The 15,779-nt window shown below is 43.8% G+C and overlaps 1 protein-coding gene across 16 annotated transcripts in view; it reads left to right on the forward strand.

Annotated features, from left to right (window-relative positions):
• sytl2a (synaptotagmin-like 2a) overlaps positions 1-15,779 on the forward strand; it is a 218,047-nt gene that overhangs the window by 69,721 nt on the left and 132,547 nt on the right. For all 16 annotated transcript variants that reach the window (XM_072476502.1, XM_072476500.1, XM_072476506.1 and 13 more), the window contains one exon: positions 14,493-14,644. In XM_072476502.1, the coding sequence (XP_072332603.1) occupies positions 14,493-14,644 (152 nt within the window). The remainder of the gene's footprint in view (positions 1-14,492; positions 14,645-15,779) is intronic.

Below are 15,779 nucleotides of genomic sequence, written 5' to 3' on the forward strand. Positions count from 1 at the left end.
TCCAACTCCACCGCAGTTTGATGTTCCTCCTGCTCCGCCAGCGTATTCTCTACTTTCTGGCTCGCCCGATCTTGGGCATCCAATTTGAGTTCCAGCCGCGCAATTGATTCTTTAATTGGGTCCAAGCATTCCTGATTCTGCTTGGCGAAGCCCTCCTGGATAAACTACATCAGCTGCCCTGTTGACCGCTGGGACTCTGGTCATCCGCCATGCTTTCCCCGGCTGCAGCTTCTGCCCAAGCCTTCTCTGTTCGTCTGTTTCTTCCTTTGTGAGCACTTCTAGTCCGCCTCTCCATGCACCGATGTGGGAATCCAATCAACAATTGCCTCGACCATCAATTTTCCAAATCAAGTCCGGTAAAAAATCGGGGGAAAGGTCCAAAGGTCCGACCCGAGCGGGAGCCACCAAATGTGCTTCATAGCCGCCACTGGACTCGTTGGGCAGAACTATTGGGTCACATGCTTGGTTACTGGCCCCATTTTATCTTGAATTAAAAAATACAGTTTAAAATCTCACATTTGCAACCAGAACTGTAACACAATTTGTATTGTCGTTCAAGCATTTGACTTGGACCTCATTTTAGAGTGCCTCATTATTTGTGAATACCTCTGGTAGGATAGAACTCTGAAATCATGAGTTCAGATCTCACCATGGCAAGGTGCAGCTTGGGACGTTTACAACACAAACAGGCCCCAACAGGTATTCAAGTGGTTATGTTTCACATGACCCTCTTTCCCCTCTCGAGCATAAATTGCCGCCTTCCTTTTTAAATAATTACACACTTCATTTCAACCACTCTTGTGGTAGCAAGTTCCACATTTCCACCACTCTTGAGGTTTCTCCTTGATTGCTTATTGAATTTGTCCTGTTTATAATACATCTTTATTACTGTCACAAGTAGGCTTACATTAACATGGCAATGAAGTTCCTGTGAAAATCATAGCCTCTAATTTGGATTCTACTGCAGCTAGAAAGATATTGCATATCACTTTTTAGCTTGGTTTCTGTCTGAGGACCAAGGTGAGGTGTAATAAATAATTAGAATTGATCAAGTAAACACTTTTGGGTTGGGGGCAGGGTCAAGGGAAATGCCGATTCGGGGGAACCACAGATTTGAGCCAGGGAAGTGGGACGGAAATTTTTGGAAATGGGAGAAGGGCATTCAGGCACTAAAAGATTTGTTTCTTGGGGGTCGATTTGCAGGATTGAAGGAGCGGGGAGCGAAGTATGGGCTGGAGCAGGGGGAGATGTTTAGATACATGCAGGTTCGAGATTTTGCCAGGAAGGAGATAAAGATGTTATGGGTCAGGGTTTAGAGAACCCCAATGTGTATCATGGAGTTCACCTGACCCACAGCTTTTAATAGATTGTGGTTATGGGGAGCACAAGGGCCTACTTTACAGGTGTGATGCAACAGAGATCTAAAGTACTTTTAAAACAAAGCCATGTTTATTTATGAATCCACTTTATAAACCCACAGTAAACATCTTAACAACTATCAACAACAATAATCCCCACAGATACAATATTCTATAAGTAACCCTTCATAACTTTCCTAATAACATCCATATATTAAACCCTTGCAGGTTTAAATTCTCTACAGAAACCGGTATTTGAAATCCTCAAATAAGCTGAAGACAGTCTGTAGCTTGTAGAGAGTGATCATCATACAGCTGCTTGCTTTGCCTGCAGTTATCCAGCTCCAAAAACAAAACTAAAACACATTGTAGCTGCCTGCTCAAAAACGAAAGTGAAAGACAGCCAGCCCAGCTCCACCCACACTTTGACATCACTGCAGCTATTTGATAAACACCCTTTCCTTAAAGGTATATCCACTACAGCAATTTGATAAACACCCAATTCTTAAAGGTACTCTCACATGACACAGCTTCCTGGTGGAGCCGGCCTCCTGCATTGCTGGAGGAGGTGCCGACGACAGGGGGACTGGAGAAGGGGGTAGTGTCAGTGGTTACGGGGCTATTTTGGAACAGGAGAAGGCACCACAAGGAGGGATCCATGCAAAGTGGGAGGAAAGGTTGGGACAGGGTATGGAGGAGGGGTTCTGGTGTGAGGTGCTCCGGAGAGTGAACACCTCCACCTCGTGCGTGAGGTTGGGGCTGGTGCAGCTGAAGGTGATGTAGAGCACACCTCACAAGGGTGAGGATGAGACGGCTCTTTCAGGGGGTAGAAGATGTGTGTGAACTTTGTGAGGGGGGCCCCAGCAAATCACGTTCATATGTTTTGGTCCTGTCCAAAGCTGGAGGATTACTGGGAGGAGGTTTTTAGGGTAATCTCTAAAGTGGTGCCTGTGAGACTGGACCCGGGCCCTCGGGGGGCCATATTAGAACATAGAACATACAGTGCAGAAGGAGGCCATTCGGCCCATCGAGTCTGCACCGACCAACTTAAGCCCTCACTTCTACCCTATCCCCATAACCCCTACTAACCTTTTTTGGTCACTAAGGGCAATTTATCATGGCCAACCCACCTAACCTGCACATCTTTGGACGTATTTGGTGTGTCGGACCAGCCGGGGTTGGAAACGGGTGCGGAGGCAGATGTTGTAGCCTTCGCCTCGTTGATCGCCCAAAGGCAGATCCTGATGGGATGGAGAGCAACCTCTCCACCCTGTGCCCTGGCTTGGCGGGGGTCCTGTTGGAATTCTTGACTCCTGTGAAGGTTAAGTATGAACTGAGGAGAAGGATGGAGGGGTTCTACAATTCGTGGGCATTATTCATTATGCACTTTCAAGAATTAGATAACATCGAACATTAGTTGGGGGGAGGGGGACTGTATGCATTAATGGTGACTATGGGTGATTCCTGATTCCCTTTTGTTATTTGTTTATGTTAACATGCGGGCAGTTCTTTGGGGGTTGGTGGGTGTATGGGATTGTTGTTATTGATATGGGGATTGACATTATATTTATTACTGCTTATTGTTTATTGTTGGTGGGTGCAAATTTGGGAGAAAATGTGAAAAAGGAGGAGAATAAAAATATAAAAAAATAAAAATAAAAAAAAATAATTGATCAAGTAAGAATACAGTAAGAAATAGTATGGCATTGAGTAGCGTAATAGGGAATGTGGAGTGTGGTAAATCAGGTTAGTGAGCTTCAGGCATCCACATGGAATAGGATGCTGTGGCCATAATGATGACCTGACGCAAAAAAAAGGACAGGATCACGTACTCTATATTTCTGGATACGAAACGTTCTGCAAAGTGTTAGAGAAGGAATGAAAGCCGGAATGATGGTATTGCTTTTAAGTATAATATATTCTTGAAAGAGCTGATGCCGGAGGGGTCAAGGACATAATCTATTTGGTTAGAGGTACCAATACACCGCTAGGTGTGTATTAGAGGCCACCAGTTAGTGGTATAAATAAGAGAAGGTGATTAGAGGTATAAGATGTGTAGAAAAGTAGATAGTGTGGGGCTTTACTATCTCATTCTAAATTGGGATGGTTGTATTGAAAGGACAGAGGAGTTTCTAGACCGTTCAGAAGGATTCTCTACATCTGTATGTTTCCAGTCCAATGAGGAGGAAGTCATTGCTGAATCTGGTTCTGAGGAATGGAACAGGGACAAGTGAATCCAGTGTCACAAGCTAACGTTAACTTATGGGAAAAGGACCAGGAGCAATCTAGAGTGAACATAATTAATTCAAGGAGGGCCAACTTCAGTGGGATGAGAATGGATCTTGCCTTGGCAGGCAAACTGTAATTTAACAATGGGTTGCCTTTACAGAGGAGATGCATTGCCAGTAGCGGGTACAGTCGAGTTTCATTTCCAGTAAGGGGGAAAGTAGGATAAACCAAACTACAGAGCAAAAGAGTAAGGTAAAACAGGAAAATAGTGCTTTTTAAATATAAGGTGGTTAATACAAATGTGAATTCGGCTGAATGTAGAAGGTTCAGAGATGTGCGGGGGAAAAAAACAAGCAAAGAGAATGGGAAGAGACAAGACTGATGACGAGTTTAGGAGGGGACCCAAAAGTCTTTGGTAGGCATATAACTAGTAAAAGGATGGTAAAAAGAATAGGGCTAATTTGGGGACCCCAAAAGACAATTTGTGTATGGAAACAATAGCAAAATGAAAGGTTGTAGCGAAAGTGGAGGGGTAGTTGAGGAAGTGGGTGATCAGAAATTTGCGGAAGAGGTGGTATTAGAAAGGCTGTCTATAATTAATCTTAATAAGTCATTAGGAGCAGATCCGAAATATCTGAGGATGCTGAGGAAAGTGAGGGAAAATTGCAGTGTGCTGGCTGTAGGAGCATTTTCAGAGACTGAGTATTGAGCTGGCTTTTATGTAGGGGATCTCCCCTCGTAATTATGGCTCAGCTAACACACAGACTCGCTGAGACAACAACTCTGGTTAAGACGGCTTTACTTTCCAAGCTTGGTCAACGTACGAGGGAGAGTGATTTGGATAAGCATCAAAACCAACTCTGCTTTGCGTTGCTTTAGGTTCAACAGCTGTGCAATTTCCAAAAATCAGTAGCCCTGCCTCAGCTGGACTCGGTCCAATCCTTGTAGCTATAGATTATACCTTGACCAATGAATTTCACTTTTGGTAGCATGGTAACTGTGTGACCAGCTCATGATGTAGTCATGTCCTGTCCCCTGGCCATCTGTTGATTTCCAAGACATGCCCCCACCCACCCATCCACTGTCCTTCGCTCCGCCTCATTCCCATTTCTTCTTATCATAGTGTGGTTCCTAGCTGTACCGTTGCCTGTCTGTGTACGGGATGTCTGGGGTTGCTGATAAGAACTGCTTCCTTTGGATGTGTTTCTGCTGACGACATTATTTCTATATAATTCTGTCTTTCTCATGAATGTGGTCCAGATAGCTAGCTTAAATCCAGTCATATATTGCCGCCACTACTATTAGCAAGAGTTTAAATGCTTGTTACTGTGATGTCCTGTCTTCTTCCCCCCCCCCCCCCCCCCTCTCCCTTAAACTGGCCATGATCATCCAATCCTCTTTAAATACAGGAGTGGCAACAGCAGGGACTGGGGAATTGCAAATGTTGCACTCTTGTATAAGGATAAAACCAGCAAATACTGAACAATTTGAAATGTTAACCTGGAAGAAAATTAACAGTTGCTTTACAAATGTGGATTAATTAAGGAAAGCCAACACAGATAGTTTTAAAGGCAAATCATAGTTAACTAATCTGATTTGACTCCGAGGTTTGATCAGAGTATTGTGGCATACATTGACTTCCAAAAGTCACTTCATCAAGTACCATGTAAAAGGCTTGAATAAAATTGAAATCCACGTGAAAATGGATTATGGCCACATAGATACTGAGTAAAACTGAGGCATACTGATGAACGATTGTTTTGTCGACCAGAGGTCCGTATTAGCTTTACCTGATCTGTATTGATGATTTGGACTTGGGTGTACAGGACACAACTTAAAATTTGCAGGTGACACAAAACTTGCCAAGTGCTGTGAACTGTGAGGAGGAGACTGGTTGGACACGGAGACTAGGCCCACACTGGCAGAAATTTCATCTGGTGAAGTCTGAGGTGATGCATTTTGATAAGAAGAAGAATGAGGATGATGATCTAAAATATGCAATTTGAATAGGGGTAGGAGGAGCAGTGGGGCCTAGGGTATTGTTGAAGGTGGTGAGACAGGCTAAGAAAGCCATTAAGAAGTCATGGGAGATCTGATTAGAGGCACAGGGAAGCAATGGGGGCCTCAGCTGCCAGTTGGAAAACCAGTGAAAGGCCTGCATTCCACCTAGAAGATGGCCTGCCACATTCTTTTGCCTCCTAGGCACTTATTAGGCCAGCAGATGGTGTGCCAGGAATGTTTTAGCTGATATTGGTAATACACCTTTGTGAGTTCCTGGGGAGAGGAAAGGTGGGGTGGTGAGGATATGTAAGGGTGCAGGGTGTGGGGAGATTGGAATGCTGTCATCTTCCTGCCATCTTGCCACTTTACCAGTATCAGGTAGGCCCTCTGCTTGAGGAAACAATGGGGGAGGCAGGGGCATCATTTTCAGGCCCTCTCTGATCTCCGGAAGGACCGCTGGCATAATTTGCTTCCCCCACAATAATGGCATTGTCTGCCCTCACCAAGCCCAATTGGCCTGCCTGACCCCGGCGTCCCCAATTGTGACCCCTCATTTCTGACCGTGGCCATTGTTCTAAGTGATGCTGGTGTGCTGTCAGCCAGTGCATTGCCAAGCTGCTCCTGGGGATGGGTGGCCATTCTTTTAAAAGGACAACAGGCCTGATGGAAACCAGCCTGACCCTGTAAAATGCAGATGGGGACTCTCTCAAACCTTTGAGGTGTGGGTGCCCTGGGTTTCGGGCCATTTGTGCCAAGGTGATGAGATTCACCCCACCTATCCAATTCTGGGAATCACACATTAGGACGGATGAAGGCATTTGGGTAAATGCTGAAAAGATTTACGCAAATGGTTCCAGGACTTCAGTTATGTAGATAGATTGCCGATACTGGGGCGTCTTTAGAGAAGGGGAGGTTTGGAGGAGACTTGATAAAGGTATTCAAATTCATCAGGGGCCTAGACAGTAGATGGGGATAAACTGTTCCCAATTGATTGAACCTTGGATAACTAATTTAAGGTGATTGACAAAAGAACCAGAGGTGATATTAGTCGAAACATATTTGTGTGAGTAGTTAGAATCTAGAATGCTCTGAGTGTGAAGTCAAGTTCAAAAGGGAATTAGCTAATTATCTGAAAGAGAGACGACTTGGAGGCCTGTGGGGGAAAAGGTGGTGAATGAACTAGCTGAGGTGCTCTTGCAGAGAGCTGACATGGACACAAGTGAACAAATAGTTTCCTCTGCGCTAAATATTCTATGACTGCTTGATTCTAGCATTTTCCTTTTTTGTTCAATTAATTTTGTAGTTCTACCATTAACAAAGGCCTTATTAAAGTCTATGCATATTTCATACACCATGTTACCTATAGCTACTCATGTTGTGGCCAGAAAGAATTCAATAAGGCTGGTCAAAATTGACTTTGCTTTTGAAGTCTGTACTATTTCTGTTGCAAGATTTTTCTTTTTTTCTTTTTATTTGCATCGTTGATTAAGAACTTCATTACCTCTGTTGCCACTGCTGCAAAATAAACTGGTGTATAATTGCTGGGATTTGATCATAAGCAGGAACAGCAATAGGCCATTCAGCCCATCAAGTCTGTTCTGTCATTGAATAAGATAATGCCTAATCTGATTGCACCCTTAATTCCACCTTTTACCTGTTTCTCCCATAACCCTCGATTCCTTAATCAATCAAAAATCTGTCTAACTCAACCTTGGATAGATTTAATAGCCTCCACTGCTGAGGTAGGGAATTCTAAAGACCAACAGCTCTGAGAAAATTTCTCCTCATCTCTGTCTTAAACAAGAGATCTTATTTTGAAACTGTGGGTCCAAGTTCTAGATTCCACCATGAGGAAACATCCTCTGAAGAGCTACCCTGTTGAGCCCCCTCAACCTTTTCCGTTTTAATATGATCACTTCTTCATCTTCTAAATCTCAACCTACTCAATGTTCCTTAATAATAAAACCCATTGGTGTGAGGTAAGTACCATATTGTATTATTATTATTATTTTAAATTTTTTTTAAATTTAGTTGCTAGCCAGACCTTGGTAGAAAGTTAGAGGGATGGCAGGGAAGGGAGTGCAATGTTCTTCCTGCAGGACGTTTGAGGTGAGGGATGCCGTTAGTGTCCCTGCTGATTTTACCTGCAGGAAGTGCTGCCATCTCCAGCTCCTCCAAGACCGAGTTAGGGAACTGGAGCTGGAGCTGGAAGAACTTCGGATCATTCGGGAGGCAGAGGGGGTCATAGATAGCAGCTTCAGGGAATTAGTTACACCAAAGATTGGAGATAGATGGGTAACTGTAAGAGGGACTGGGAAGAAGCAGTCAGTGCAGGGATCCCCTGCGGCCGTTCCCCTGAGAAACAAGTATACCGCTTTGGATACTTGTGGGGGGGGGGGGACTTACCAGGGGTAAGCCATGGGGTACGGGCCTCTGGCACGGAGTCTGTCCCTGTTGCTCAGAAGGGAAGGGGGAGAGGAGCAGAGCATTAGTAATTGGGGACTCGATAGTCAGGGGCACAGATAGGAGATTTTGTGGGAGCGTGAGAGACTCACGTTTGGTATGTTGCCTCCCAGGTGCAAGGGTACGTGATGTCTCGGATCGTGTTTTCCGGGTCCTTAAGGGGGAGGGGGAGCAGCCCCAAGTCGTGGTCCACATTGGCACTAACGACATAGGTAGGAAAGGGGACAAGGATGTCAGGCAGGCTTTCAGGGAGCTAGGATGGAAGCTCAGAACTAGAACGAACAGAGTTGTTATCTCTGGGTTGTTGCCCGTGCCACGTGATAGTGAGATGAGGAATAGGGAGAGAGAGCAATTAAACACGTGGCTACAGGGATGGTGCAGGCGGGAGGGATTCAGATTTCTGGATAACTGGGGCTCTTTCTGGGGAAGGTGGGACCAATACAGACAGGATGGTCTACATCTGAACCTGAGGGGCACAAATATCCTGGGGGGGAGATTTGTTAGTGCTCTTTGGGGGGGTTTAAACTAATGCAGCAGGGGCATGGGAACCTGGATTGTAGTTTTAGGGTAAGGGAGAATGAGAGTATAAAGGTCAGGAGCACAGATTTGACGTCGCAGGAGGGGGCCAGTGTTCAGGTAGGTGGTTTGAAGTGTGTCTACTTCAATGCCAGGAGTATACGAAATAAGGTAGGGGAACTGGCAGCATGGATTGGTACCTGGGACTTCGATGTTGTGGCCATTTCGGAGACATGGATAGAGCAGGGACAGGAATGGATGTTGCAGGTTCCGGGGTTTAGGTGTTTTAGTAAGCTCAGAGAAGGAGGCAAAAGAGGGGGAGGTGTGGCGCTGCTAGTCAAGAGCAGTATTACGGTGGCGGAGAGGATGCTAGATGGGGACTCGTCTTCCGAGGTAGTATGGGCTGAGGTTAGAAACAGGAAAGGAGAGGTCACCCTGTTGGGAGTTTTCTATAGGTCTCCAAATAGTTCTAGGGATGTAGAGGAAAGGATGGCGAGGATGTTTCTGGATAAGAGCGAAAGTAACAGGGTAGTTGTTATGGGAGACTTTAACTTTCCAAATATTGACTGGAAAAGATATAGTTCGAGTACATTAGATGGGTCGATTTTGTATAGTGTGTGCAGGAGGGTTTCCTGACACAATATGTTGACAGGCCAACAAGAGGCGAGGCCACGTTGTATTTGGTTTTGGGTAATGAACCAGGCCAGGTGTTGGATTTGGAGGTAGGAGAGCACTTTGGGGACAGTGACCACAATTCGGTGACGTTTACGTTAATGATGGAAAGGGATAAGTATACAACGCAGGGCAAGAGTTATAGCTGGGGGAAGGGCAATTATGATGCCATTAGACGTGACTTGGGGGGGGGGGGGGATAAGGTGGAGAAGTAGGCTGCAAGTGTTGGGCACACTGGATAAGTGGAGCTTGTTCAAGGATCAGCTACTGCGTGTTCTTGATATGTATGTACCGGTCAGGCAGGGAGGAAGGCGTAGAGCGAGGGAACCGTGGTTTACCAAAGAAGTGGAATCTCTTGTTAAGAGGAAGAAGGAGGCCTATGTGAAGATGAGGTGTGAAGTTTCAGTTGGGGTGATGGATAGTTATAAGGTAGCGAGGAAGGATCTAAAGAGAGAGCTAAGACGAGCAAGGAGGGGACATGGGCAGTATTTGGCAGGTTGGATCAAGGAAAACCCAAAAGCTTTCTATAGGTATGTCAGGAATAAGCGAATGACTAGGGAAAGAGTAGGACCAGTCAAGGACAGGGATGGGAAGTTGTGCGTGGAGCCTGAAGAGATGGGAGAGATACTAAATGAATATTTTTCGTCCGTATTCACTCTGGAAAAAGATAATGTTGTGGAGGAGAATGCTGAGACCCAGGCTATTAGAATAGATGGCATTGAGGTACGTTGGGAAGAGGTGTTGGCAATTCTGGACAGGCTGAAAATAGATAAGTCCCTGGGGCCTGATGGGATTTATCCTAGGATTCTCTGGGAGGCCAGGGAAGAGATTGCTGGACCTTTGGCTTTGATTTTTATGTCATCATTGGCTACAGGAATAGTGCCAGAGGACTGGAGGATAGCAAATGTGGTCCCTTTGTTCAAAAAGGGGAGCAGAGACAACCCCGGCAACAATAGACCGGTGAGCCTCACGTCTGTAGTAGGTAAAGTCTTGGAGGGGATTATAAGAGACAAGATTTATAATCATCTAGATAGGAATAATATGATCAGGGATAGTCAGCATGGCTTTGTGAAGGGTAGGTCATGCCTCACAAACCTTATGGATGTTGCAATAAATCCTATTTTACGATTGACAATCGTTTATGCCTCTAATGCTGCCTTATCAGATGTCACTTACACCCTTGCTCCCTCAATAGGCACCTGGTGTAGGGGTAGGCAGAGATTTATCATTCCTCAGCTTGTCAGTGCTCTTGGTGCAGCTGGATGCTAGGCCATGATGTGTGATAGGAAGGAGGTGATACCTGGTCTAACATAAAGCTGTGTCCTTTTTACACAAGCATTGAAAGGGTGTCATGGTTGCAGCAAGTAGGCATGAATGGGATTTAGAGACACTGGGGAGGTTTGAGACAATGCCCACACCCTTCAGTGCAAGGGCCTCATCCTATGTGCCGGCTAAGGCTCCTCCAAGAAGAAGGATGTGGAGGAGGAAGATTGACGATCAATCATATCCTTCTGATGTAAGGCCTCCCTCCTTAAGCACCAGATTGTGCAATGTATGGCAGATTACCACAAAATAGGAACAAAGGAAACACTCACTAGGGATCAACTAGATCTTGGCAACAGAACCTTCTCTTTCATCATGCGAGTGGCTGAGTGGCAGGTATTGTACCTCTCCTATACTGCAGAACAATGGTTTCTCTCAGGTGTAAGTAGCCATGAATACAGTGGCTAATCCTTGTCCCTCCCAGGATCCATTCCTGAAGATGTGGGGGCCAGAAGAGCCCTGGTACCTGGGCATCAAAGTATATAGACATTGTGAGAACTAGGCACGCATCTGCAGGATGCACTTTTGGTGGTCACAGATCAGTTGAACCTTGGTGGAATGAAATCCTTCCTGTTTATGAAGGCCACTGACTGGGAGCCTTGGTGGTCACATGCGTGCAGTTGATGACACTTTACACCGGGGGAATCTAGTGATGGCCCTTTCTGCCATAGTCTCCAGCCCTCTTGAACAAGGCATCAGTTACCTCCTTGATGAAGTGATGGGCTGCTCCCTTGGAGACCCCACACATATCCCCAGTAGATGTCTGGAAAGAGTTGGATGGTTCAATGTGATGCTATTAGGGCCACGGACATTGGGTGTCTACGGAAGCTCCCTCAACTCCTCCTGTAACATGACACAAGTTGGTGATGACCACTCTTGACAGCTACAGTCTTAATTGACAGTATCGCTCACACATCTGTAGATAATTTGGGGATACAGTCTTAGCCACGTGTGGGTACTTCTTGGCACAACCATTTGCTGCTGATATCTGTGACATTATGTATAATGTTTAGCACATTAAGGGTTAATGTAATACTCTTACCAACCACTAGATGGAGCTGGGATGCAGACCAAAAAGAGGAATGCCTCTCCGGCTTCTGGGAGAGTGTAGAGAGCACGAGAGAATAGAAGCAGGGAACAATTTAAGATAGAGTGCATGAAACAGGTGTTAGTATAGTTTGGTTGTAGTTTAGTTATAATATTGCTTGTTTTAACAATAGTGATCGCATTGTGTAATAAGTAATGTGATAAATTTAGCTTTGTTTATTAGACTTGATTTTTTGTGGTCTTTGCGTACATTACGAAATCCGTCCTGAGTAACAGCAGTACAAAGTGTCTCACACACTTCAACAATGTGCCCAGCCAGAGGCTGTCCCTCTTGCTGCTGCAGTGGAGCTTTTGACACCTAGTCCTTCCTTTGCCCTGCACCTTTGTCCCCTATACAGGATTCCAGAAAGCCTAGGTATACAAGTCTCATAGCTATTGGTGTCTCCCTCTCCCATCTGTGCACAGCTCTTTGGAAAGTTGACCTCTCCTGGGACCATTCTCTTGTTATGATCCCTTGAACCAGCAGCAATGGCCCGCTTCATCCCTTGCTGAGAATTCACCATCACAATCTGTTCTCACTGTTTCTGAGAGCCCAACAGCAGACTAATGTGCCCCCACCTTTTAGAGGTCTGCCACTGCAGTATAGCAATGGCTTCCTCCCTTCTCTCACTTCCAACGTCAGAGACAAATGTAGGAACTCAATCTCAATATGGCTGAATTACAGTGTAGAATCATTAATTAGAACCCATGACCAATTTTACTGACAACCTTTTGTGATACTTCCTCTGTATCTTGATTAAATGTAATGCATTTTACTGTTCCAGTCCTATGTGACAGCATTGATATTTGTTCCATGACTATTACACAGCGTGGGTATCTGAGGTTCATAACCCCCATGTGTCACTTGTTAAATCATAAACTCTGCTCATAATTGCAGATTTGTTGCATTTGTGAATCTAAAATGCCTGCTCAACGAGCTCCATTTCCTTTTCATCGCATTGTAGCTGCTCGGAACATTCCTGCTGCTGTTAGAATGCCGAACTGAAGCCTGAGTCCTCGTCCAGCATGCTCACCCACCCTCCCGAGGGCCCCATTGTACTTTGCACTTAGTGACCAGTATTGGATATTATTTTGGGAAATGGTCCGTCAAGAATTGTGGCTACAACTTCCTGTGACTAATGTTGTTGTGTCTCTACAATTCAGTAGTTTCTGATTCTTGCTGTGTATTGGCTGGACATGATTAATGTTGAATCGACGTAAGATTCCCAAATCTCTTTCAACTTCATCTTTGGTTGTTGCGAGACTATTCATGGAGAATGTCAGCCATTTTTTCCTCCATTTGTACAACACTTTAATTCGTCTGACATTAAATGGCACTAATCATTGTTCTACCCACTTCCATTTTTAATTCTCTTTCATTTCATGGCTCTTCTAAAACCCCTGCTCCTCATAGTTTGTAAACCACTTTGCACTGATTTTCTGAATCTAGGTCATTTAAATTAAAAACCATAGTCTGCCCAGAGTCCGCTGGCACAATTCAGTGCTTCTCCTTTCTCTTCCCTGCTCCTCCCAACAAATCTTTTAATACAACTTTTTTTTTTAAAGTAGCCATTGTTTCCAGCTCTTCAACCAGTTTTTCATCAATTTCCAAAGTTCAGCTTGAACCCCTCCATAGCTTTTTGTAAGATACCGTAACTAAAACTTTGTATCACAATGGAAATTTCCACAGTCCACTTGGATTGCCACCTCTCCAAATTACTGACATCCAAGCAACATCTTTCTCCATTATGTTAACATACTCTCCTGATAATTAATTGCATTATTTCACATGGAATGGAAGTAATACTAATAGATCTGTCATTGCTTATGTCTGTTTTATAATCCATTTTGAATATTGTATACTAGGTTAGTCAGTTTCCAATTTACTGCTCGAGTATCCTCATAATTGTTAGTTTCTTGATTTCTTCAAGGAGAATTGGGAGGTCAGCAAGGGGGAGGGGGTTAAGACGGCTAAAATGGGATCGGTGAGACATGGCGGGGTGTTGGGGGCAGGGGTTGGAGGTTTGTGGTTGTTTTTTGGATTGAGGTGTCGTTCTTCTGATATTCTGTGTATATATGTTAAATGCTTTGAATAACAATTAAAAAAAAAAAAAAAAAAAAATCATTAGTTTCTCTGAATTCTCTCCCAAGTCTCTTGACTTTCCAGGGTAAATATTTTAATTGTTTAGACCCCTTTCATCTTTCCAAGACTTCCATTGATTTTACTTGGGATATTGTTGAGAATGCACATGCGTTGCTTTACAAATACTTTGAGGAAGTAGTTATTCATGATGGGTATTATATTGCACTTATTCTACGGTTTGGGACCGTACATGTTCATTTAGTTCCACTCGTTCTTTGGCTGCTCTTATACTGTTGAGCTATTGGATTTTTGTTTGTGCTTTTTTTTTTTTGTAGAGGTCTTTTTGCCCTCTGATCAGCCTTGTGTTTCTTGCATATTGCTGGTGAAAATCTTTTTCTTTAACCCCCAACAAGATTTGAGGAGGTTGATTCTGATCTTTCAGTCTTGCTGTTTTAAAATGTGATTATTCATTCATTTGGGGACATGTTTGTTCAGTCTTAGCTTGTTGATTTTTATTATGTATTTTGCATGTTTAGCATTATCCTTTTAAAGGTGTTCAATAGCATTTTAGTGGAAGACCATAGTAGAACCTTTCCTATTTTATTTGTTTTCGTTATTTCCTAATTTTATTGAATTCGGCTTATACCTATTAATTCCTGAAATGGCACTTGATCTGGAGACAGAAATATAGGGAAAAATTAAAAAGGATTTCATAACCTTGAAAATAATAATGAGTTCTTCGACATTTTATTTCTCCTTAGACATTTGCAAGAATCAGTTGAAAATGAAATTCGACGCAAGAATATGACTGGCGAGTGGTTTTATAATGCCAAGGCAAAGAGGCATAAAGACACACTGCATGGATCTGAGCTAATCCAAGCATCAATGCGGAAGAAGAAACCCATGACTATATGTAGGTTTCCTTGATTTGGTGTAGAGTATCTTGCCTGTTAAGACACCCATGTCCTGTAAAATAATTAAAAAGAAATTCTACTGAACCCCCTTGAGAGTTCATTCAATGGATGTAATAAGGTTCCCAAATGTGATATGAATTTGCCATAGTAATTCACTTTTCGGTTTACTGGGGCAAGAAAATTGGGGGAGTGTTTCACTCATGTCTGAGCCTGTTTCAGTCAAAAATATCACCCTTTTCTTCCACTGCCTGATGGCAGCTGAATTATCAGTTATAAGGATCATTGAGAATGTTATTAACAATGAAAAAGATGCTCCACGTATGCACCAAAACACTCAACCATGGCTATACGCCCAACCGTTGCCAATAATATCAGTTGATGGAGGCATTTTTGAAAGTCCATTCACCCACAAACAGCCGAAGATTTGATTTTTAAGCCCATTTGTCAGCAATAAACAAAACCTCTCCGTTCCTCTGCTGGTTTGTTGGAAACCTCTCCAGCCAAATTTGTTCAGCTGGTGAATTCACAATTCTAAGCTTGTTGCTAAACCTGTGATATCTTGCAGGACAAATACAGTATCCCACATGGCAGTCAAATACCCACCTAAACTGGTTTATTCTAGTTTGCCTAAATGCATACACACACAAATGGACACTGGAGTGTTATTACAACAGGACTTCTCGTTTAGGAGCTTGGGCTGACTGACTAGCATTTACGCTTTTTACATTGACTTTTTTGGGGGGGAGGGAGGGGGGGGGGGGGGGGTGCGGAGGGCTGCTCCGAGCAGGCGCAGAGTTCCAGGCCATTACCACTTTTTTAAAGTTCTTCCTCAGACCACCTCCAAATCTCTTGACAAAGCAAAGCTAAAAACATACATTTTTTTTTAATACATAATGAAAGATTATTAAAAGTTAGAGTAAATGGTTATTGTGTGTTTGAAGTGCTTTGTGTGAAAACAGCCAGGTAACAATATAACAATGTAATGAAAGGCCATTTGATGAAATAATTTAATTATTAGTGCTATTCCTCATATGGTACTTGATGGTCAATATTAAGCTGGATTCTCTGGTTCCCCAGCCACATGTTCCTCGGCCGCAAGCTGTTTGCTGGCAGAGAGATTCTGTCTTCCCGCCG

The sequence above is a fragment of the Scyliorhinus torazame genome, chromosome 15 (assembly GCF_047496885.1).
Source record: "Scyliorhinus torazame isolate Kashiwa2021f chromosome 15, sScyTor2.1, whole genome shotgun sequence".
In the NCBI taxonomy this organism is placed as follows: domain Eukaryota; kingdom Metazoa; phylum Chordata; class Chondrichthyes; order Carcharhiniformes; family Scyliorhinidae; genus Scyliorhinus; species Scyliorhinus torazame.